Genomic DNA, 24106 nt, shown 5'->3' with positions numbered 1-24106 from the left:
AATATTTAAAAATATAAATAAATATGGCATAATACATAACATATTGTGTACCATATATTTTTTTATATTTCTAGCTACTTTTGAATCACCGCATTTCTCGCCGCACATGTCGGTGACAACTTTCCGCGCACGTCCTCTCGTTATCACGAGCACATAAAGAGTTTCTACACACTCGACATCTTCGTACGCCAGCGACCACGGTCGTAAGTAAGCTTGGTCGAGACGACCTCCATCCATATTGTTGTACATTTTGGCTATGGTGCATAGTGTATACAGTTTACCCGCAGGCCGCAACAGGCGGTTAACCATTATACTTTCTCATGGTCATCGGTCTTACAACAATAACGCGTAGCGAAGTTCTCTCGGGGTTCATCTTACAGCCGTCCGCGAGTGCGCTTAATATGCTTAATAATATGTAGTGACGTGAAAAACGACGTTTCGGTGAAATAAGTCTTTAACAAGAATTTATACATCGTCCGGCGATCCGAACCACACCACTCGTTTCCCGATACGGGAACACACGTTATCATCACATTATTTGCCTATATTATTTTGTATCTTTCTACCGTAGAAGTACCAAATGAAAATTGTATACGCTTTTACGACGTTGATTTACGGTTTTATTTTCGTCGTGTTTCCATATTACAATGTGTCTATATTATGTGAGTTTAATGATAATTCAAAGAAAATAGTCACAGGACGTATAAAATTCAATAAATATATTATAGTTTTTGTATATTATAAAAATATAATGTTCGTACATTATCGCTGTTTCGTATTATTCGTAAAATATGATCATCATATTATATTACCTATAAGGCTATAATACGTAAATATATTATCGGATGTGTATCGAGTAAACTAGACTTACAGCGTCATTATATTATTATTGCAGGGTGAAGTGTAAGAGGAAACAACACTAAATGTAAAACGTTTTATTATTGAGTATCTTCGGTTCCGTATAGCAGGGGTGGCCAACTTTAATAGACTTGCTAGGTTGTCGCGATCGACCAAAAAAAAAAAAAAAAACAGGTTGTTAAAAACAAAAAATATATTATAATATGTACATTCGTGTTACACGTCTTTTATTCGATATATGTATAGTATGATCTCGTTTTTCATGCTTGTTTATTGATTTTTTTCTAAATATAATGCGAAAGAGTCGCGATCGACTCAAATTCATCTCGGGATCAAGATGAAGATCGGCGATCGACCGGTTGGCCACCCCTGCTGTATAGTATATAAATCGAATAGCTCCAATAGTGATATTATAGTTTCACGATCATTTTTCTTATTTTCCGTCAGTACCTCTTATATTGGGATAAAATAATTAAGTATTTTACTGCACTCAAACACTGCGTAACAATGTTTTATAACGATCCAAGGATTACCTACTTATATATATATAAAATAGCTAACGAATGACACTAAATATCATGAATATTTATTTAAACCGACGATTTTCCCGTGTAAATAATTGGTTCAAAAGGGTCGCAATCTAACGATTCGTTTTTTTCCTACCAGCACGGCCGGATGTGCTTTGCCCCTTAAAATCGACGACGCTCGTGACTCTAATCCCGTCTCCGTGCGACTAGATCCGCGCGCGTGGCGTTTAGAACTCAAACTCTACACGTCCCTCCGGCCGCGGTTCGTGAGTTTCCGCTCCATCTCGTTCGGACTTATCTATCAAAGACTATCCGTTCCTTATCGTCACTGATACAAACACGACCGTTTGACGTTTCACTCGCAATGATATTACCACCGCGTAATTATATTATGCATAGGTAGGGGGTATATTACAGCAATACTATATCCCCCCCCGGTCCCCACCCCGCTCCACATCAAAACCTTTGTACCACGCACCTGCGGCGGCAGCGACGCAGTCGACTCGATGACTCTAGCGGCGCGGAGTGATGTGGCCGGGGCTCGTGGGTCGGTGGGGCCGGAGTGATGGTCGGCCGTGAGGGTGGTTTGGGTCTCGATGCGGGAAGGGTACGGCGGTATTGGTGGGTGCGTGGAACAGCGAGTGGTGCTGTTGGTGGCGGTGGCGGTGGTAGTGGGGTGCCGGTGATTTGTTGTTGTACGCGCCGGCGGTGGTGGCGGCGACGGCGGCGAATCGGTCTCCGGAAAGCGCCGACGGGAATGCGCGTGCCGAAAGTGCTCTCTCCGGGAAATGACGTCGTCCCGTCGTGTCCCGCCGTCGTGTGTTCCGCGTGCGTCCACCAAACACGGCCGGCTGTTGCTGCTGCTGCTGGTGGTGTGCTGGTGGTGTGCTGGTGCTGGTGCTGCTGCTGCCGGTGGTGGTGGTGCTATCGCTGCTCGCTGTCTCGGTTGACGCGGTCGTCGTCGCTGTCGTCGTTGAAAACGATTGTGTACGCCGTCCGATTCGAAAGCCCCACTGCCGCTGCACGTGTGTGAACGGAAAAATAATTTTAAGGTAAGTGAAATATTACTATGTAATATAGTCGATTTGAATAAAATTCACTCTCTCTCTTTCTCTCTCTCTGTGTCTCACTTTTTCGATTTTCTCTCTCTCTTTTTGTTTAGTGAGTATGCGAGGGCTTTAATGCGTTTCTCGTGTTTCGTCTGATAGAAAAAAAAATGAAATAACAAAAAATGAGGCCGATTTATTCAAATATATTTTATAAATCTTTTTAATGTCTCCTCACTGGAGTTTGAGTTTAATACTGGGCAGAAAGGTTTGATGTCCTTGTATATATACCGACATTTTTTTACAACATTAAAAAAAAAAATTATAGATAAATATGAATAAACTGAAAAAAAAAAATAATAATAAATGTTCTTACTTTGATTTACTCGAAAACAATTTTTGATTTCCGAAAACTGCTTAAAAACCTCTCTAAAAAAAATCTTATATACTATATATAAACTAAATCGATGTAGTTTATACTGTATACATTCTATGTTAACATTTAAATATTTATATAGGATACCTACCTAGAATTTTTTATATAATAATCTATACATAAACTGACTTTAAAAATGACAACCAATGAAATTAAATATGTCATTAAAAAAAATGCCTTGTTCCGCAATATGTTTTGAATTAGAGTGTTACAAGTTTTTTATTTTTAAACTGAAATTAAATATATTTTTATTATAATTTAATAGTCACATATTATTATTATTCAAAAGCTGTATTTTCATTTTATTATGTTTATATATTTTTGTATTATGTTCTTTAACGAGCTTAATTTTTTTATTCTAATTGAAAAATAAATAGTGTTAGAGTAAGATGATCACAATATGACAACGATAAACAAATTGATATTATTGATACACATTTTTAGTTAAAATATAGTAAACTTTATTAGAGAAAAACTCAAGACAATGTAATTTAAAACTATTATCTTAGATTCCAGGAAGATTGAAAAAGCAGTTATTTCATTTTATGTCAGCTTCATTTCCTTTTGATCCTCGTTGAGACTTACACTGTTTCCGTACCCTGATCTTTTTATATTTCACCTCAAAAGATAGGAAATTTCATGTAGGTGGTGTTTATTTTTTATTTCAAAATTACAAAATCCAACCCTTTATACTTTGAAAGGAAAAAGATGAAACCTTAGAAGTACAGTACCTTTACACTTTAGTGTTCAATTTTAGTGAATAGCACACATACCACGTTTAAAATTCAAAATAACTCTGAAATTGAAAACATACATGTACGTAATATATTCAGACCTGGCTTTTTAATCAACACACTTTAATATTTTCACTTTTAAAATAATCGCCTGCTATAACAAAGTAAATAAATCTTCAATTTATTAAAACGACCCTCGGGCTTACCCGTGTAACAAAAAAAAAAAAGTATATATAATATTATACATACCCGTATTTATAAATCACTTTCAATATATATGTATATTTGTTCACCCTCGTTTAAAATATAAATACATATTTAAAAAAAAATCTGGTTTATTTAATTAAAATAAAAAACCATTTTATTGATTTTTTTTTTCGCAACATGTATATTGTATATATATATATATATATATATATATATATATATTGTTGTTACGTGTTATTATTATTGACAAATATTTAATAATTACAAAATAGTATTAAGTACCTATTTATTAAACGCGATGATTGATATTATTTGTTTTTTTTTTTTACATTTACATAATATTATCATTATATTATAGGTATTCGTAATATACTCTATAGAATAATATACTATGGCAATATTTCTTATTTCATATAATATATTTTTACTGAGGATCAGTATTGTAGAATAGAGAATCATATTTAATTAATTCATATAACTGTAACATACACAAATACAATTTTTAATAATCTATAATATATAGTTATACTACGTATAATGTATAATATATAGTTTTATATATTATAATTAACAAGCAAAAGTAAAAAGTACTTCATAGTTGAAAAAAAAATACATATTGGTATGTGTCTACTGATTTACTATATATCGGACTGTTCGCTATCGTACATATGGATTTAGGATGATTAATTGTATAATAAACGATCATTATCTTGAAAATCTTAGTGTTTTTTTTTTTTTAAATAATATTATTGATACTAAATTTAATGTCAAATTATTTATTTTAACAATTAAGCTCATAATTCAGTTTTGTAACAGATGGCCTGAAAACTAATTATGTTTAAAAAAAATATTTTAAGCAAAGTATTTTATGAAAACTTCAATACCTATACAAAAATTGATTTTGTACGAGTAGTTAATATTAGCGCTATAACTTTATAAGTCTTTAAAGTTTTTATGGACGGAAAGAAATGGGGAGCCGTGTGGAGGTACCTTGCAAAATGTTGGTCCACTATAATTCCGCCCTTTAAATACTTTGAATTCTATAAACTAAACAACTTGCAACTCGTTTGAATTATGACTTTTATAGTTTTGTGTATTTAATAAATTCTTAAGAAAATAGAAGAAGCATGTTTTTGATGATATTTTATATATGCCTACCATATTATGGTGTTATTGAGCGTCGAGCGTCTATAAGGTATTTAATTTTTTTTTTTTTTATATAAATGTTAAAATTTTTGCTTAAAAATGTTTTCAACTAACTATTTTTTTTAGACAATTTATGAATTATTTTTATCTTTAGTTCTTTAACAATTTAATTCGTATTCAGATGAACTTAATTTATCTTTGTGAATTTTACCTATAATATGTATATATTCGTGTTCATATTTACTCTTTTATTAATAAAACAACAGACTAACCTTTTAGGCGCGATGTAATAATATGATATTGGACGTAATGGTTTTGTTGCAATTTATTTAATATTATATTAACTACTACGGAACACGATATCCCATATCTGTGCATATTATTATTTTATCTACGCTAAGGGCGCCTGTGAAAATATTACTGTGAAATACCAGCTCATAGAAAATACGTGCCGTTCATGTACAATACAAGGACCTAGTATATAAGTATAACTATTGGCTCCCCACATTATATATACTATAATATGTGTACTTTATGCATATATAAGTTACATAAGCTGCGGTTTTAAACTGTTCTTGGATCCCTATCCATAGCTTATATATTTATGACATCACCAACCTAACCTTTCCTACCTGTTGGATATATTATGTAATATTTGAACATAATATTATACTATGGATTGAAATTGAAACGTCAAAGGTAAAAAAAAAAAAATCATCCTCCATTTTAGCTATCTTTGTATGCCTTTTTCTCGTTTTATTATAGACGCGTTATAACCCAAATTAGCTATTCATAAATAGTTAATTAAACGTTTTACAAAATAATTCAATTCAAAATTAGTCGAAACTATAATATTTTAGTCTGTAGTAAATTATAATAAAATAATATAATAATAATAATAATCTAAGACTGTACAGTATAACTGTAACCTACGAAAATATTAATTACATCTGCCACTGTCTCCGCTTCTGCATAAAAAACAAAACAAAAACGAATTATAAAACTATACTGAGTGGGCCACCGTGTTTTCCCGGTTTTCTGTATCATCCATATCGTAGAAAAACGTCAAAACACGGTGGCCCACCCGTGGTATCACACCAATACTCGACACTCCCAGGGGAACTGTAAATTGTACGTCATAGGAAAGGTAACTGATTGATATTGATAGAATCGATTTTTAACTTCTCAAAACATGTCGTGGATATTTGCATATTGTGCCTATAATAATAATAATAATAGAAAATGTTAGAATACGATCATTATGCTATTATATTATAATATTTTCGACTCGCAGAGTACATTTTACGGATTTATAATATTATAAAAAAAAAAAAAATAAATAAATAATTTTAATAATAATATTATCCGTTTGGTTTGTTAGAACGGCATTCGTCCAAGTAACACACACCAGACTTTAAGAGTCATTTTACATATCAGTAAAAAATAATTAGCAAGTCAAAATTTTGCAAAAATTGCTCATTTAATAAGAATAGTGTCCATAGTTAATAATTCATCATTTTTTGTATATTGGCCAATTATAGTCATTAATGTAATAATTTAAAATGTATTCATACCTAATATATCATGTTAAATATATTTTATTTGTAAATATTTTATTATAAAATGTTATATATTCATAATTATTTATATTAAAGAAGTTTAAATATTGTAAATATTTTCCTATACAAAATTTTAACAGTGTTAATTTCATGAATACCTATATGAATAAGTTTAAAACCATTATTAATAAAAATGTTAGATTAATTTAGAAATAGGCATTGTATTTATTTTAATTTTAATTTTTTGGTACAAGGAATTAAACTTTAGATCCCTGACCTAAAATATTAGGTCGGAAATCTTACCTGTATTACCTCTAGTTATCCGATTTGGTAGCTATGCGTTTTGACTCTTTGAAATTATAATATTAAAGTTATCGTTACGACGTAGGGTAAAGTTCTAAACTAATATAATAAATTATTGTATAATCATTCTAAAATCTAAGAACTATTCATTGTAATACAATGGTTTCAAATTTTGAATTAAAAACATTATTTTTTTTTTTTTTACGTTATTTAATGTACAATGTTCTAATATTAATTTATTATAGTAATCATAAAATCATATTTTATAACTTTATCTCATCTATAACTTTAACGATAATACGTTTCATTGTATTTTATAATAAACAAATGTATACCTACTAAAATGTTTATCTATTTACGGTCGCTGCAGTGATTAACTAGTTGCACGACCTCATATTTTAAGGCTATGCTTTTAACTATACAGTGCACGCATTACCATATTAGTATCGTCATTTATTAGACTATATTAACACGACTATATAACTACGGAATTATTGAAGTGCAATAAGTCTTAACACGATATTTATTTGTGTACTTTTTTTTTACCATTAGGTATTTCTTTTTACTTTATTGGCAGTAAGCATTAAGTACGCATATTATACCCTTATGACCGTGTTTGAAATATATATATATATATAAAGTGTTTAAGTTTGAATAAAATATGTCCTTAAAATATAATCTCCTAATGCTCCAAAGGAACGACATCAAAGTCGCTAAACATAAAAACGATGATGGAACCTACCTCGTTCAAAAACTAATACACAACAAAGAATATTCTTAAAATAGTTATAGAGACGTATGTCAATACACAATACTATTGTGTTTTCGTTTTGACCATTAATAAATGTCATGGTATTTTATTGGTCATAATATTATCTTCTTATACGGTGTGCCTTACGTCCTTATTTTTATTATGATTAAATTATTTTATATGAATAATATAAATTTTATAATCAATAGTGCTATCATATAGCACCGATGCACCATATTATTATATTTTATATGACTCTAGTACCTATTTCATGTTTTTTAAATAAACTGAAATTGACGTATTAGTTTTTTTTTTTAAAGTTTATGTTTATAGCTTATTTTTTTTTATTTTCTCTTAACTAAAATAAATAGTGACAATTAATGAAAGATTGTTGAAAACCATTTCGTACATTATTACGTCGCGCACTTAAAATTAGATCTATTGACTAAAGTATAATATGCTTGTCTACACTTCATTTCAATTTAATTTTAACTTGAAGAAATCTATTTTCATTTATTAATTCAAACTTTCATAGACATGACTTAGTTATTCTAAACAAGAACAATTTCATTTCCATATTATTTTTCGATGGAAAAATCTACCATTTTTTGTTCACGTAAAGTATACTTACACAATCATTCGTCTAAAACTTTATCAAGTAGTATTTACAAACTGTAGTGTTTTAGAGATGTATACAGGTGGATTAATGTCATTATTATCATAACTAATGACTATTATTATTATCACTACTATTGACTTTTATTATTATATTTGTTACTTTAATTTATATTTTTATTATTATTGTTATTATTTTTATTATTATTATTATTATCATTATTATTATTACGATTATTATTATTATCATTATTATCACTTTATCAGACTTGAAACGGCGGTGGAAATAACAACATACAATATTAAACGTATAAGCTTATATACTCCCGAGGGAATATTATATAGAAACTTTGGTATAACTCCTCATATTAATAATAACACTAATAATATTCATCGCATGCCACAACCACGACCTCGTATTTTGAACATTATCATCGTTGCGTTACAAATACGAATAATACTCGGATTGGTGATTTTGTATGACGACCAAAAATTAATTGTTATTTTAAATTCGTCCCAATGATGAGAAATTATTTGCTTATTCAATACAGTATGTTTTTAACTATCATATGCTCTCATATAATACAATTATCATCTAAACAGACGACTGTACTTATATTATGTATAAACCGATTTCATTTCCGAGACCTTTAGATTTAGATCGTTATTGTGAACCTGCACGGCACGTGTCAACTGTTGAACATCATCCATCTCGATTCTCAATTTATATATTTTGTATTCTATTGCCGCGTGTGCACTAGACTAGAAAATTGGCTGTATTAAAGGTATTCCCACCCGGTATAAACTTCCCGTATCGCCGACACATGTAATTTATGGTCTTTGTGATAATGACGTCGTCTGGTCGTCAGAACATAATATTTTGCGAGAAAAAATATCTTAATCACGATATTATAAATATAGAATTATACTAAAATTAATTTAATTTTTCTAAAATTCAAAATCGTTCGGCATAAAAATGTATCAATCTAAAAAATATAATATTCTGATCATATACCAATTAAAAATATATATGAAAAAAAAAAATTATCATAATATAATTTATAATCCGATTTTCGGCATATAATGATATATGTGCCTAATATTAATAAGATTAAGATTAAGATTAATATTAAGCATGAATAATATCATTATACTTAATTTAATAATAAATGTATAATAGAAAATCGCTTGGTTTTACGATATGTATAGTTCACACAGACTATTAATACTATTAAATTAGTCAGGCACGTGAGTAAAGGATCGTTTATTAAATAATTTATTAACAAGTGTATGAAAAAAAAGTGAAAACCGTAAAAAATCATTATTAAAATTTTATTGAATATCGTAAACTATATTACATTATAAGTAACGTAAATGCACGTGAGTTTTATAGCTATATAGGTACGTACTCTCGTATAGTTCACAGTTTACGTATGTAATTTTTTGTCCACTCTTCATACACGTTTTATCGATTTATTTTCCATAAGACTCTATATACACAGTATACACATATTATAATCTATCAAGTTTTACATAAAATATAAAATATATAGACATGCAACTATGCAAGCCGTGTATACTCGTCAGACCGACTTTATTATAACTTTGGCACTTAATTAATTTTAATTCTCGAGCTTCCGCGAAAGAAAAGTATTTCAAACAATACTGTTGTGGCCATTAATCGAATAAGATGATGTCTTCGCCGTTATTAATTCTTAATACTTAGAAGGTAAAAAATATTATCACAAAATATAAAATTATTCGTGAGCAAATTGTACACGACGCTATGAAAACCGTATTAATAAAATGTAATAAGCCGGTCTGTCAGACACGACGTGACCGTGATCGTCAACAGTAATAATGTCAAGTGCGACAGGGGTATCAAAACACGTTTTCTACCACCGCTAGACGTCTGTGTCTTGTTCAACTCTCCCACGTTGAGCAGCACTATCCGTTGACCGCTGACTTCTGGCCATATCGGTGACCTCACGTGGATTTCTTCTTCCGTGATATTAAAATCCGATCTTGCTGATTTTATAAACACACGTGTACAGAATATTTAATAATGATAATAAAATAATAATGGAATATACTTTCTATGCATAGTACTTGCGCCATACTCACCAAAACTCTGATATTTCCCCACTTGTTTGAATGAGAAGCCGTCCCCGCCTTCTGCCAGATATTTACTCATAATTATCGTGTAATTGCCGTTCAAATCCAATTTCTCGTAAATAGGAACGGTGCAATTTCCACACCTAGCGTGAATGGATTGCACGCGCCTGCCACTAGGCCGACTTAAGTCTATTACGACTTTTAATCCTGTTGGATAATAACAAATGTTTGTTAACATATTCAGTAAACTTGGTAATAATTGCAAGTACAAAATTTGTATCTGATTACAAAAAGTCGTCACTGCGTATCGATATAATATTATCGCAAACATATTACATTTGTACAGATTTTTTGTGTTAAAAAATAGAAAACAATTTTATAGGTACCTACATCAATATGATTTATATTTTTTAGACCAATTTAATTCGTTTACCTGAAACTTGTAGAAATTCACCGTTGCCCGCCGTTGTGCTGTACCGCTGAACAGAGTGCTCAAAAGCTGTCCAAATGTCTGAACCCTTAGTTGTAATTTTACCTACATCGTTCTGAAATGGCAGCGTTGACAGTAAATCACCAAAAGTGATGTTACCTTCAATACACACAACGCACACATACAAAATATGATCATATAAAACTTATTACATGTCAAGTAACTTCTATTTTGTTCTACATTGTATAACTTACCCCTTCTGTTAACAATATTGATGTTTGTCCGTATTCCGCCACCCTGTATTATCGATATCGGTGCGTCGGTCCAGTATTTGGACAAGTCAAACGATTTAATATTATTTCGAATATTCTGTACATGAACCGTTTTTATTATTTTTACTATATTTTATTTATGCATTTTATATTACTCACATAATCTACGAAAGAGTCCATTATGAAATTCCCCAGGTTACATTCTTTGAACCTACAGTATTCATTAGCGCCTTCTAAGAATACGCTTGACGAACCTATCACTTCTTGAGTTTTGTTATCGATAGATTTTTTCATCATCTTAACTTCGTTCAATACTTCGAGATCTATAATAATTATTATACAATATAAAAGATTTTCTTATTGTAGTTTTATATAACCTTAATGATCAATGTTTTACAAAGTTTTCACTTTTTAATCATCGGTAATAATTGTAATGCTGAAATGAAAACTCAATTTAAAAATGGACAAAGGTTATTAGGTCGTATTTGTTTTTATTGAAATAGTCACTATTTATGGTGGTTATACCGTTTTTTAAGTTGTCGTAAGTGTGCACGCAAATGTATTCCATCAAATCACGAAATATCACCAAAGTTCCAGCATATGAGTTCCATCATACATTTTTTTCTGTATATTTATATATAACAATTTTGTGTACGACGGCTATGTCCACGATGCACTCCAAAACTACTCAACCGACTTTGACGAAATTATGATCGATGTGAGTTATTTTATAACCATAATTTACTATCAAATTAGAATAATTTTTATCCCGATTAATGACCTCAATATTTCCTCTTTATCATATAATACACCAAATCAGAAAACCAAAAATAGTATTTATCTTCACGCTAAATGTTAACATTAAGCAACCGAATTTAACACGATTGCATTTTGTACAGGCAACGAAGTGCTGTGTTTAGTTCGTAAAATATATAGACATTTTTTGATGTAGAACGAAATTTCTCTACAAGCTCCACACAATATCTAAAAAGCTTTTCTCGTAAACATGGCATTCGATAAATATATTTTTATCCTCCAAGTACTGTAGAGTAAATTGCAATCCTTTTTGAATGATTTTACAGTAATTTTTTAATTTCGTATTTTCAACTTAATTTTCACCTCGTCAAGTCATATAAGAGGATACTATATACCGACACGTATGATCTCTTTTTATCAAACGTACTATACAGCAAATGTATTTTCATTGTATTATTAACTTAAATATTAAAGCAAACTGGCATATTATAAAACTTATTGTAAACCTATAAACAATAATTTAATTTTTTATCAAGTTATGAAGATTTTTATGTTTTAGTATTATACGAGGTCTAATCAAAAAGTATCGAGACTGATACGATTAATCGTAAACCGGTTTGAGTATGAACTTGCATGTGCTATATTAATTTAACTTTATATGTTGGGAAAATATATTAGACATAGATTAGATTAAAATTGTTTCAGTCGGCTTCTAGGTGCGATTAAGTCAAGTATGTTTTTACGTCCCGTCGGATTTCATAATGAGCGAAAATACAGAACAACGAGTGTGCATTAAATTTTGCCATAAACTGGGAAAAACGGCTACTGAAACCTACCAAATGTTATTGTTAGCTTATGGAGATGAAACCATGTCCCGTGCTCGCGTTTTTGAATGGTTTAAACGATTTAAAGAGGGTAGAACAACTGTTGAAAGTGATGAACGTGAAGGACGCCCATCAACAAGCCGCAATGAGGAAATGATACAAAAAATACGAACAGCAATACGAGGTAACCGTCGTTTGACAATTATGGAACTTAGTAATGAGTTTCAAATTTCATTTGGATCAGCTCAAACCATATTGACGACTGATTTAGACATGAGAAGAGTTGCAGCCAAATTTGTACCAAAACTGCTCTCAGGTGAGCAAAAAGAAAATCGAAAACAGATCGCCACTGATTTGCTAGAGTGTTCCGAATCTGATGATTTCTTTTAAAATCAATTATAACTGGTGACGAGACTTGGGTATATGGCTACGATCCAGAAACAAAGGTACAATCTTCGCAGTGGAAGACACCTGATTCACCACGACCCAAAAAAGCTCGTCAAGTTCGGAGTCAAGTGAAGGTCATGTTGACCGTTTTTTTTGACTACCAAGGTGTTGTTCATCATGAGTATGCTCCTAAAGGACAGACTATAACAAAGGAGTACTACATTGATGTTCTTCGCCGTTTACGAGACGCTGTACGAAGAAAAAGACCCGAGCTTAAAGAGTCTGGTAGTTGGAAATTGCATCACGATAATGCACCAGCCCATTCAGCCCATGTTGTGCAGCAGTTTTTGGCTAAACATGGTATCCCAGTTGTTTCTCAACCCCCCTATTCACCAGACCTAGCTCCATGTGATTTTTTTTTATTCCCAAAAATAAAAATGGCGCTTAAGGGTAAACGTTTTCAAGATGTAGATGAAATAAAACAAAATGCGACGGAGCAGCTACGAGGAGTTTCTAAAAATGACTTCCACAGGTGTTTTCAAAAATGGCAGGAACGTTGGAGAACATGTATGGACTCAGAAGGAGCATACTTTGAAGGAGATTGAATGTAAATAACTTTATCTAATATATTTTTTTTTTTTTTTTAACAGTCTCGATACTTTTTGATTAGACCTCGTACATACTTATTAATCAATAAATATCAAAATATCATTAAAAACCAACAAGAAATAATAAAGATAATATTCTTCTATCTTTAATTTTGATAATCGGTTAATTCGTTCTAATAGTATTCAAATTAATAACATAGAATAGACTCTAAAGGAAATAAATTTGCTATGTTGTACGTTTGTAAGACAGATACAACACATGCGGGTGTAACATCGTGTTAATGTTAAGAAGTATCTTTAAAACTTTATACAATATGTGGGATACTGGGATTATACCTTGGTCGATACGGGAATCCAATAAAATCGGATTCCCATGACATTTGACAACTTCGCCGACTTCGTCGAACTCCAGCCACAATTCTCCCAAATATTTAGTGGCGTAATATGCCTGGACAACGGGTACTTTCCTGTTGGTGTTTGGTTGTTCCACCCAAAAAGGATACGGGCCAAGAGGCTTATCGATATCCGGTGGATTACCTTAAAAAGATAAAAACTACTTTTAATATTATAATAATGTATTACTATCATAATAATTCACTTTATAATACCCTATATAACTAAGATGCTCGTACAATTGTACACATTTCATCATAATATAATATTTTAAATAATGTATGACGAGGTTGTGCACTTAACTATAATATAATACTATTCTGACTCCGTAATAATATACATTTTATAATATTATATTCATTATATAAAAAAATTGCAGTATGTACTATGTGAGAAATTTATTGGCAACAGCAACTGAACTTTTTAAATGTAATACGGATATTTCAATGTAGTATTTTCAATGTAATACACCAACCTATTTTACCATAATTTACCAAAAAACAAATACATTTTTTTTTTCGAAAAACAATTTTTTTTCAAAATTCTAAAATGGTCATTTTATTGTTAATATTTAAAAAATACAATTTTTAATCATCTGAGTTTTAAATGAATTAGAACAGTATTCATAGTTTAAAAATGCAGCAACTTTTTAAATATATACGGTTTTCAGACTTCTTTGAAGATAAGTATGTAGTTATATTAAGAAAAAACTACACTAAAAATCCACACTATATTTAGAATTGAGGCTACTTTATCTTAATTACCTTAATTACCATACTGTATGCATTATAAATATACCACAAACGATAAGTACTATAATCACCTGTGTACAGAAATGTATTCGAATGTCCACCAACTACCAAATCGATGTCCTCGACGTCTCTGGCTATTTGTGTGTCCATTTCGAAACCAGAATGTCCCAACGCTATGAGAATATCCACTCCGTCATTTTTAAGACGTTTCGCTTCAGCTGCAATTGACGGGATTTCTGGCAATATTTTCACTCTGCCTACTTTTGCTATAATCTTAAAAAATATACGAACACAAAATGTACGTTTTAATCGACCATTCGGATAAGAATTTTTACGTGAGTTAACTTTTAATGTTCGATAAATTGCTGTTTCCGATTAGAATATCATTCAGTTATGCACACCATAGACGAACGAATTCAAACATAGCGAGCATACTAATGTATAAACTGACATAAATGTTTTATTTTTATTTATATAAGTGGAATAAAATTCGTTTAAAATATGTATCACAATACATTTTATGATTTTTATTAATTATTTTTTTTAGATTTTAAGTTTCAAGAGTAGATTGACTCTTTTGGAACAATTTATAGTTATTTTAGATCGTTTTCTTTTTTTCCTCTATAAATTTTTATAAAAGTTGTTTCACTCGGTCTAAAAGTTTGAAAATTTAAAATAAGATTTATCATCGTAAGTTTTGTTATCAATATTTAAAAATATTAAAGATATAATATAGGTACGATTTTTCTTCATAATTTATTATTACAAAAGTTCAAATTTTGACAAAATGTATGAACATTTACAAACTATTTTAAATAAAATATTCAATTTGTATACTTAGAAATAAATAATTCAAGGTTTATCTTAAGTATTTCAAACTAGAACTAAAACCATTAAAAATATATAAACATAGTTTTCTTTAGCCATTTTAAGTTCGGATTAATGAGATATTTAAACAATGAATAACTATAAAAAAAAATTGTAGATATTTTTTAAACTTTTACATCAATTATTATGTTTCATATTATACAAAATTCCATAGTGATATTCTCAAAATATTTAAATTAATTTTATGGTATTTCCTATTTATACCACAAACTTATATTCATACTGTTCTAGTCTGAAACTGTTCGTCTGTATTAATTTAAAGAGTTGATAAAAATAAAAATATGTTTTAAATTTATACTTTTATAAATTATAGTACATAGTTATCAAGAATAAAATTCCAATGTTTTTGGCAAATTTCAACTCAATTTACTGTTCTACACTAGTTGACGTACTTATATAGATAGTACAATGAATTACTTTAATTGCAATAGAAATATATCATAAAATGAAAGGTCATATACTTGCTCACTCAGAATCTTTTTTTTTTTTTGTATGCAATGAATAATTGTTGAGTTTAAATGTATTACATATATTATAGCGGCTTACTGAATGACGAGATAAAGCATAGCGATTACCTACATATTTATCACTTTTTTGTAAATGTCGAATCACAACAGACACTGCGCATATTATTTTCTCACTGACAAAAATCACTTAGACAAACTTATTTACCTTGCATGTTATGCAGATGCAATTTACGATTAAATAATTTATAATTTCTTGTTGTGTCGCAGTCGTGCCCGCCGGTCAACCGGTCTAGTCGACAGCATCGACATACCGCCATGACTGTTGGCCTGACGAGACGACGCGCGACGGCCAATAGTTGAAAACACGGTCTGAGTTATGTCTTATATCGATTATTATTGTCGCGGTTAAATATAAGTGTTACGAAAAAATATAATAATTTTTGTTCAGTAAACGTATTTTTTTATATTACCCAAACCGTACAACGCCCACAGTGTAATATCATGCATTATTGTAAATTATTATTGCAGTTCTAATGTTCTGTAATATTTTCTTCGTGAACTGCACAGTGTTGATATCGTCATCGTAGCCGTATTGTCTCACCGTTAGGTTTAATGATGTTTTCTAAAATGTTGACGTAATAATAATAGTTTTAACACAACGAGAATATTATTTTAATTAAAATTATTTTACGTTTTCCTTTACCGGTGACAATTGAAATATTCTATTTTAGTTTACGTTCTCTACAGTCTTTAAGAGTTATTAATTAATTTCGCACGGTATATTTTACAAAATTTTCACTGTTGTAATTTTATACGATTGAAATAATAATAATATATAACTACGCATTTAATAGGTACGTTACCTTAACCTAACCGGAGCCAATAAGCTTGGTAACTGGCCTGAGCGTTGAATTTCTTTTCCCACCTAACTTTTGAATTATTTATTTAAACATTTTTTTCACGATCACGTGAAACTAACTGTTTACTAATTAAAGGTATCGACCTGCAACCTTATGATGTGGAAAAATATATAATTTTACAAAATGACCAGGTAATAGCCATATTATGTATATAGTATATTGAGTATTACTCACTGTTGTCTCCGGTGTCAAGTATCCGATAATTCCGATTTTGCGACCGTTCACCATCAAAACTTTAGATTTCATCAAATTCGGCTCATTGGCTAATGATGGTTCGCCGGTTAGATCGAGATTAGAAGCAACTATGGGGATGTTAGTGTTTCGTATGAACGACGCAACGTCTTGTACACCTTCATCGAATTCGTGATTTCCCAAAGACTGAAACATAATATTATGTACAATATCAATAATTAATTAATAATGATAATAATATGTTATCCGTTATTACTTATGAAGAATAGCGATACATTTATTTTGACATTGTTTTCACACAGCCTACATAAATGTTAGTCAATAATGAGTCGTATACAAAATTTAATAAAAATATTCCTATACACCTATGTTACAATTTACTAATAATGGTTTTGTTCTAGTCGTATTTTCTTTAAGTCATATTACACAATATAAATTATGTACACATTATAGAATTATACTATATGACACGCGTTGGACTGAGGAATTCGAGGTTCAACATACTGACTTACTCGTGACAAACGTTTTTGTTCCTAAATATCGAATAACATTTTAATGAATAATGACTATAATATAACACATTGTATTGTGTTTCATGGGTTTGCTATGAGTACTATCGTACTATTAGTTTTATGTAAAGTAAAAACTTTAACACTCGTATTGCGTGAATTGTTCATAAATAGAAAACACTCATCATTTTTAAAATTGAAAAAATAAATATTTTTTAAAATAATTTTTTTTTTCCATAACGAAGATGGGAATAACTCGAAAAAAATATTCCATTATTCCGCTTATTAAAAATTAAATGCTTGCGATTATTTCAAATAAACTAGTTAAAATATGTACCTAATAAATATAAATTAAAATCCTCAGAAAAGTATTCTTCTTTGGGCTATGATATGAATTTGAACAATTTCATTCAAAAAAGTTTCATAAAACTTAGAATTACAATTACGATAAAAATAGTAAAAGTATATATATACATTTTTTAAATATGGTTTTTAATTACTTTAAATAATGATTATTATTATCTACTGTTAAAATAATTACTTCCAGTATTACGTCTATCTCACTTCGGTTAAGTTCAGCTAACAAAACTTGTACATACGCATAGATTATCGAAAGCACTGGCGCCTTGTAAAATAACACCTTTATAAGTACCCGAGTTTCAATAATGCAGTTTACTCATGCTATATTGCGGAAATCCCCTTCGGTAAAAATTGCTTGAATACTTTGATCGTTTCTGATTTATTCGTTTTGGAGTAGCGTAGCGGTGCATAAACACATACTCTATACGCAGTCTAAGATCAACGATCGACTTAAATATTATTTTAAAGTTTAAACATTAAAATGCACTTCTATCAAAACGGGATTTTTTTTTGCTATAATTTATATCGACATAAATTATTATTAATATAAATATATAATATACGAATTTAGTTATACTTATAATTATATACAATCGTAATAGATATTATAATACAACGAAATGAAAATCCTACGTCATCGTTTTTACGATCGTAAACCGTATCCTGCCACTAGGTTATCGATTTTAAAACATTTTCACTTTCATATAACTCAAACTTATTTTTATGTTGAAAATAATATTTATTATATTTCGAAACTGTAAGAATTCAATTAATATTTTATTGAATAATATAGTCATAATTTAAATTTATTAAATATGGTGATAACACTGATAACATTATGCGTGTGTTTTGTATATCTCTTTTTGAGATACAAAAGATAATATTATTATTAATTAATTTATTTATTTTAAAAACATTAAGTTATCACCTTTTATATATATTTTAAAATTCATTTTATTTTGAACGTGTTTATATTATATTGAACTAATCAATTTTAGTTTAATTCTAATTTTTGTTTTTGTCTTTTAATATAGTAAATATCATTTTTGGAATGCGGAAAAAAAAGTGAATACATTATATTATTATTATTAACTATATATAAAGTATAACAACAATATAATTAATACTTATAATCAAATTTTTCCTCAATTATCAGCATATAGGTAGCGATTTAAATAAAAATATCACTGTTTGGCCAGTAATATTATTTTATCTGAAAAACTACTATCTTCTATATTTATTTTATAATATAGGATCAGACAATTTCCATTCGACTAATAATTATTTTGATTTATTTTTTCATTTCGTTTTCTTTATTTCACCTTTATGACTAGGTAGTAGATTGTAATCAAAAAACTAAGGTAGTTGCTTAGACTTTTTTTCGGTAATATTTTATTTATCTGCAAGATAAAAAAAAAAAAGATGCAAAAACTTCAAGTTTTGAACAAATAGTGTTAAATTCCATCAAGTTGTTCATTATAAATATTTAACTTATTTAAAAGTAGGCTATATATACCTATATTTACTAAGACTGTATTTTTCTCGGCGGAATTGTGTATAAAAAATAGTGTTTCAGTTGACACTAAATTATATTATTCTTTAATTCCAACGGGATAATCGCTTTATAACCCTGCTAAGGCCGAGTTTGAGACATGATGAATAATGTTTATTTTGTTTGCAATTTTTAATTTGCATTTACTAAACGCTTTAAATAGCCGGGTGGTTATACCGTTTCGAGTATAAACTCTAAACCGATTTAAGTAAAACGAAAAAAAAACAATTTATTCATAAAATGACATATATTTAAATTTAAAACGGCCTTAATCTAAATTACCAAGGTTTTTGAGAGACAAAGTTATTGCTCTCGAATATAAAATGAGTTCCTAGTTATATTATAAATTAAAATTACATCCAATATACACATAGACGCGCTGTACATAATATTACGTATTATACCTATTATTCCACGAGTAAAGTGTGTTTTCTGCAGGGGTAAAACAAATATTAATAACATCATCACCAACGTCGGATAAGATCAGGTTTTAATTTACTACGTTTACAAAAACGTTTTGTTTTGGTTTTCAATTTATTTTTCATTGCTTATCTACTAATATTGTATTATACTCGTATATTATGTATGTAACAAATCAAAATAATTAAATACAACTATTAGGTATCATTATTACATTAGTTATATATATATAATATATATAATATTATACAACGTCATAAATAAAAAATAAACAAATATACACAAATTAAATTGTTGTATAATAGGTATATTTTATTTTAATTTGTACTTTTATTATTAAACTATACGATTATTTCGTCAATTTTATGGGATTTGTAAGCAACTACGATGGATTGAAATGGTGATAAATTTATATTTATATATTTGATGAAGTATTTTATAGTATTTGTTAAATTATAATTTAATTCTATCTAGTCTAATAACATAAAACGTGTATGGGACATGTAACTGGGTTCCCCGTGAGTCCATTATTTTTTTCTACTATTATACTATCAACAATAATTTATTCATCGAGTTTCTTTTAGGTATTTTCCATTAAAATTATTATATCAAATGTTTGCTATCAATATGGCCAATACACGCATATTATTAAAATGTACTTGTTATAAACGTACACGTATAGCGTAGTACACTCGAAAAATGCGTGTTTGAGGAAAATGATTAGTATGAAAGAACAGCGAGTGAAAAAATCGCTTTGACTTGCATTTCTATAGGGACTATAATATTATATCCAACACACTCGACCGCGATACATAAAGTGTACCTGAAGTTAATACTCGCGATCGGAATCCGTCACTTGTCATCAATCGTACATGTGAAAATGAAGAGTATGGGAATTTTGGCGGTGACATGATGATTGTGATGAACACTGGTTATCCAATGGGATATAAACAAAACTGTTAACCGGAAGGTCTGTTTCCAGAATTTTCACAAGTGTTAGTCGAGTTTGCAGATTTTACTGATATCGATGGAAAATTGATACGATAATAATATGCGTAGTGTTAGTGAACTTTCCAAATCAAAAAAAAAAAAAAAACTAAAAATTTGAATATCAGTTTGAAACCAGTGCCAACTCTAGGCCAGGTTAAAATAAACAACATTAAAATAAATGGATATATAAGATGATATCAATATCTAAACCAGTATTGAAAACCAACGAGAAAACTCATTTAGCCGTTTAGTTTATGGTCGTTTCTGCGCACAATTTAAAACCAGTAAATACCCGTAAGAAACAACTAATATTCAATAAATGACCATCACAACCAGAAAATTGATCTAATCACCTAATGCTGTTTAATATTCATCGGATTCGACAGCGATAAAAACAAAATACATAACGCACTGGTATGCGTAATAAGTACACCGAAACCACACGGCACACCGGTTCGTCGAGTACAGGGGAAACGAACAAATCTGTGAATAATCATAAGTTCCATTGGCGTGAACTAAACATATACTCGACGTCGAGTCTATAACCGACTACGACTCGTGAAAACGAAAAACATTATTGAGCATTGTCGACGTAACCGTATTACTGAAATCATCGATTTGCTCCGCGGCAAAATATAATCTGTATATAATAACGTAGGATACCGTCTTATTTATATTTCTCCGAGTCCGAAACGTGTTTGCCATCGCGACCTACACCCGACCAGTCATCAACCATCATTGTCCCGTAATCCGTCTCGGTTCCTACGACGAAGCGGATTCCAATGAGATTAAAAACGTTTTGACGGTACACGTTTCTAACGAGAGAGAGAGTTGAAAAATAATAATTTACAGACAACACTATCGTGTACGCCCATGCCTACACCATACGGACGCGTCCTACGCGTGTACCCGCGACCGTGAAAAACGTTGGAAAAACTTCGTCTCCGCGCGCACGCGACTCTGACGACGGTGACGAAGCGACGACGGCGATAGGAACAGGTGGGCAAAGATCGCGCGGTCGTTGAGGGGGGTGTGGGGGCCCCGCGCGGCAACGAGACTCGCGCGTGTGTGTGTGTGTGTGGCGCGCACTCACCATGACGTCGATGCCGAGCGTGCGGACCATGCGCTCGACGGCCCGCCACCTGAGGAACGAGTAGTACGGCGTGCCCTGGAACGTGTCGCCGGCGTTGAGGAACAGCGCGCCGTCGACGGGCCCGGCGTCGGTGCGGCTGCGTTCCCGGTGGACGGCCGTCTTGAGGCGCGCGAAACCGCCGTAACACGGCCGGCCGGCGGTCGCGGGGCACTCGCCGGTCGACTCGTCCACCTGGTCGAACCGCGAGTGCATGTCGTTGGTGTGCAACACGAGCAACCGGTAGCGCGCGGACGCGGCCGACAGCAGCGACAGCAACAGCACCGCCGTCCGGAACACCCTGTCGGTCATCTCTGCGCGCGCGGTGTACTACCTCGTGAAAACGTTGCGGTTCGATTACTGTATAATATGATATTATATTACTATTAGGCACAAACGACGTGTGTTTCGACGAATTTCCGCGGCCGATATTGTTGTAACGCAATAGTATTATTATGTCACTTGTCGTTACCGCGGCGGCGGCGGGCGTCACGCGGAGTAACTGCGGCAGTTTACGTAGCGCGGTCGTTCGGCTCGTCACGCGAGCGTTTGTCTGTTCGCGATGTTCGCGTCGTCGTGTGCGCGCAACGGACGGACGATATCGGCGGGATTTCGGTACGCCGTCCGTCGGGCCCCCCTCTCGCCGCTCCCCACTCCCGACCGACGCACCGACACTCGCTTATCGAACGCTCTCTTTCCCGTCCCACGCGGAACGCCCCTCCACCCCCCCTCGACGTTATGGAGTGCACTAGCCGTACGAGGGAACTTCCTCTACGCTCTTGTCATATACAATACATAAAATAATAATGATAATAATATTGGAACGGTCCGCACCGCACACGGTGTCATTTGCCCGTGCGCGCACATTATTATGATATTAGGACGGAAGCAGTCGAATCTCGCGTGTGTAGTCGTGGGGCGCACTCGTCGTGTTCATTACACTACGACGGACGCGGTCGTCGTGGTTTTGTGACGATGAGCGTCAATGACTTCGGTGCGCCAAAAAAGCGAATCGTCACCCGCGCCGAAACTGCGGCGCCGGGTGACGCCGTACAATAGTATTTATACGGGCCGTAAAAAATATGAGCACGGAGTTCGCAAACATAACAAAACGAGCCGAGTTACGACACGGCGCGGGGAGCTGCGACAAATGATAAACGAACGGTTATTTATAGACAGATAGATAGTAATGCGTGGACACCGCGAATCGGTATTGCCGGTGTGGAGCGTTGTAATATTATGTTTTATCATAGATAATATTTTATTTTTATTATTGCGATGACAAAACGTCACGATGATATTGCGAAATGTGTGCTCGACTGTTATTCGCGTTTCCGTTGAAGTCGATTTCAATACTTGTACGGAACGGTCGTTGATGTTTTACTTGATTTTCCTCGGTTAACCTGCGCGTGTGCGGGTGGTGAGTATACTTTCTAAGCACCCGACGAATATAGACGATCGTATTGCCCAGGATCCGCATCGATTCGATCGGACCGTTCGTATGGTAACGCAAAACTATCGGCTAAATCGACGTATCGTTATGCACTACAACAATAGCTGCGTCTCCTATACCGTAGAAATAACTTAGAGACAAAAGTAATATATATAAATATTCAGAGTATATCATTATAACCAACCAGTAACAAGTTACAAGTACACAGACGTATATCGGCGTCTAGGTTAAGGTATCCGTCAGTCGGACTTTTATTATTTATATACTAACTGTTTTTCGTTATCCGTCACTGACTACAACAAAACCGTGTGTGTATGATTGTATTAATTAATTAGGAATAATGAGTTATCGATCATGATAATCGTGACCGATTTCAGTGTTAATTTTTTTTTCCACTACAGATGGATATCACGATTTGATTAATATTATTCTCTGATATTTATTTCACCGATAATATTATACTAATATGTTTTACTGTTTAACACCTATATTTGTTCTTTCAACGTT

The 24106-nt window shown here is 31.8% G+C and overlaps 2 protein-coding genes across 2 annotated transcripts in view; one reads left to right on the top strand and one right to left on the bottom strand.

Moving 5' to 3' along the window:
• Positions 1–2186: 2186 nt before the first annotated feature.
• LOC113554936 overlaps positions 2187–24106 on the top strand; it is a 248619-nt gene continuing 226699 nt past the window's right edge. The window contains exon 1 of the mRNA XM_026959038.1: positions 2187–2437. The gene's annotated coding sequence lies outside the window, so the exon portion shown is untranslated. The remainder of the gene's footprint in view (positions 2438–24106) is intronic.
• Positions 9494–22734, bottom strand: LOC113554937 (protein 5NUC-like). Its single transcript, XM_026959039.1, has 9 exons — positions 22111–22734; positions 17169–17372; positions 14791–14992; positions 13911–14111; positions 11159–11322; positions 10982–11096; positions 10731–10886; positions 10307–10504; positions 9494–10210 (listed from the first exon to the last, which is right to left on the bottom strand). Exons 1-9 carry the CDS (start codon positions 22456–22458, stop codon positions 9981–9983), a joined length of 1818 nt encoding a protein of 605 aa, XP_026814840.1. The 5' UTR covers positions 22459–22734; the 3' UTR covers positions 9494–9980.

This window comes from Rhopalosiphum maidis, chromosome 2 (genome assembly GCF_003676215.2).
Source record: "Rhopalosiphum maidis isolate BTI-1 chromosome 2, ASM367621v3, whole genome shotgun sequence".
Taxonomy (NCBI): Eukaryota; Metazoa; Arthropoda; class Insecta; order Hemiptera; family Aphididae; genus Rhopalosiphum; species Rhopalosiphum maidis.
The sequence above is the reverse complement of the archived record's forward strand: the minus strand, read 5'-3'. Positions and strand labels throughout refer to the sequence as shown.

Coding starts and splice junctions, on each gene's coding strand:
- LOC113554937 (XM_026959039.1), bottom strand. CDS start 22,458: ATGACCGACAGGGTGTTCCGGACGGCGGTGCTGTTGCTGTCGCTGCTG. Junction 10,505..10,730: donor TGAATTTCTACAAGTTTCAG/GTAAACGAATTA, acceptor ATTATCCAACAG/GATTAAAAGTCGTAATAGAC. Junction 10,211..10,306: donor GGGGAAATATCAGAGTTTTG/GTGAGTATGGCG, acceptor TTATAAAATCAG/CAAGATCGGATTTTAATATC.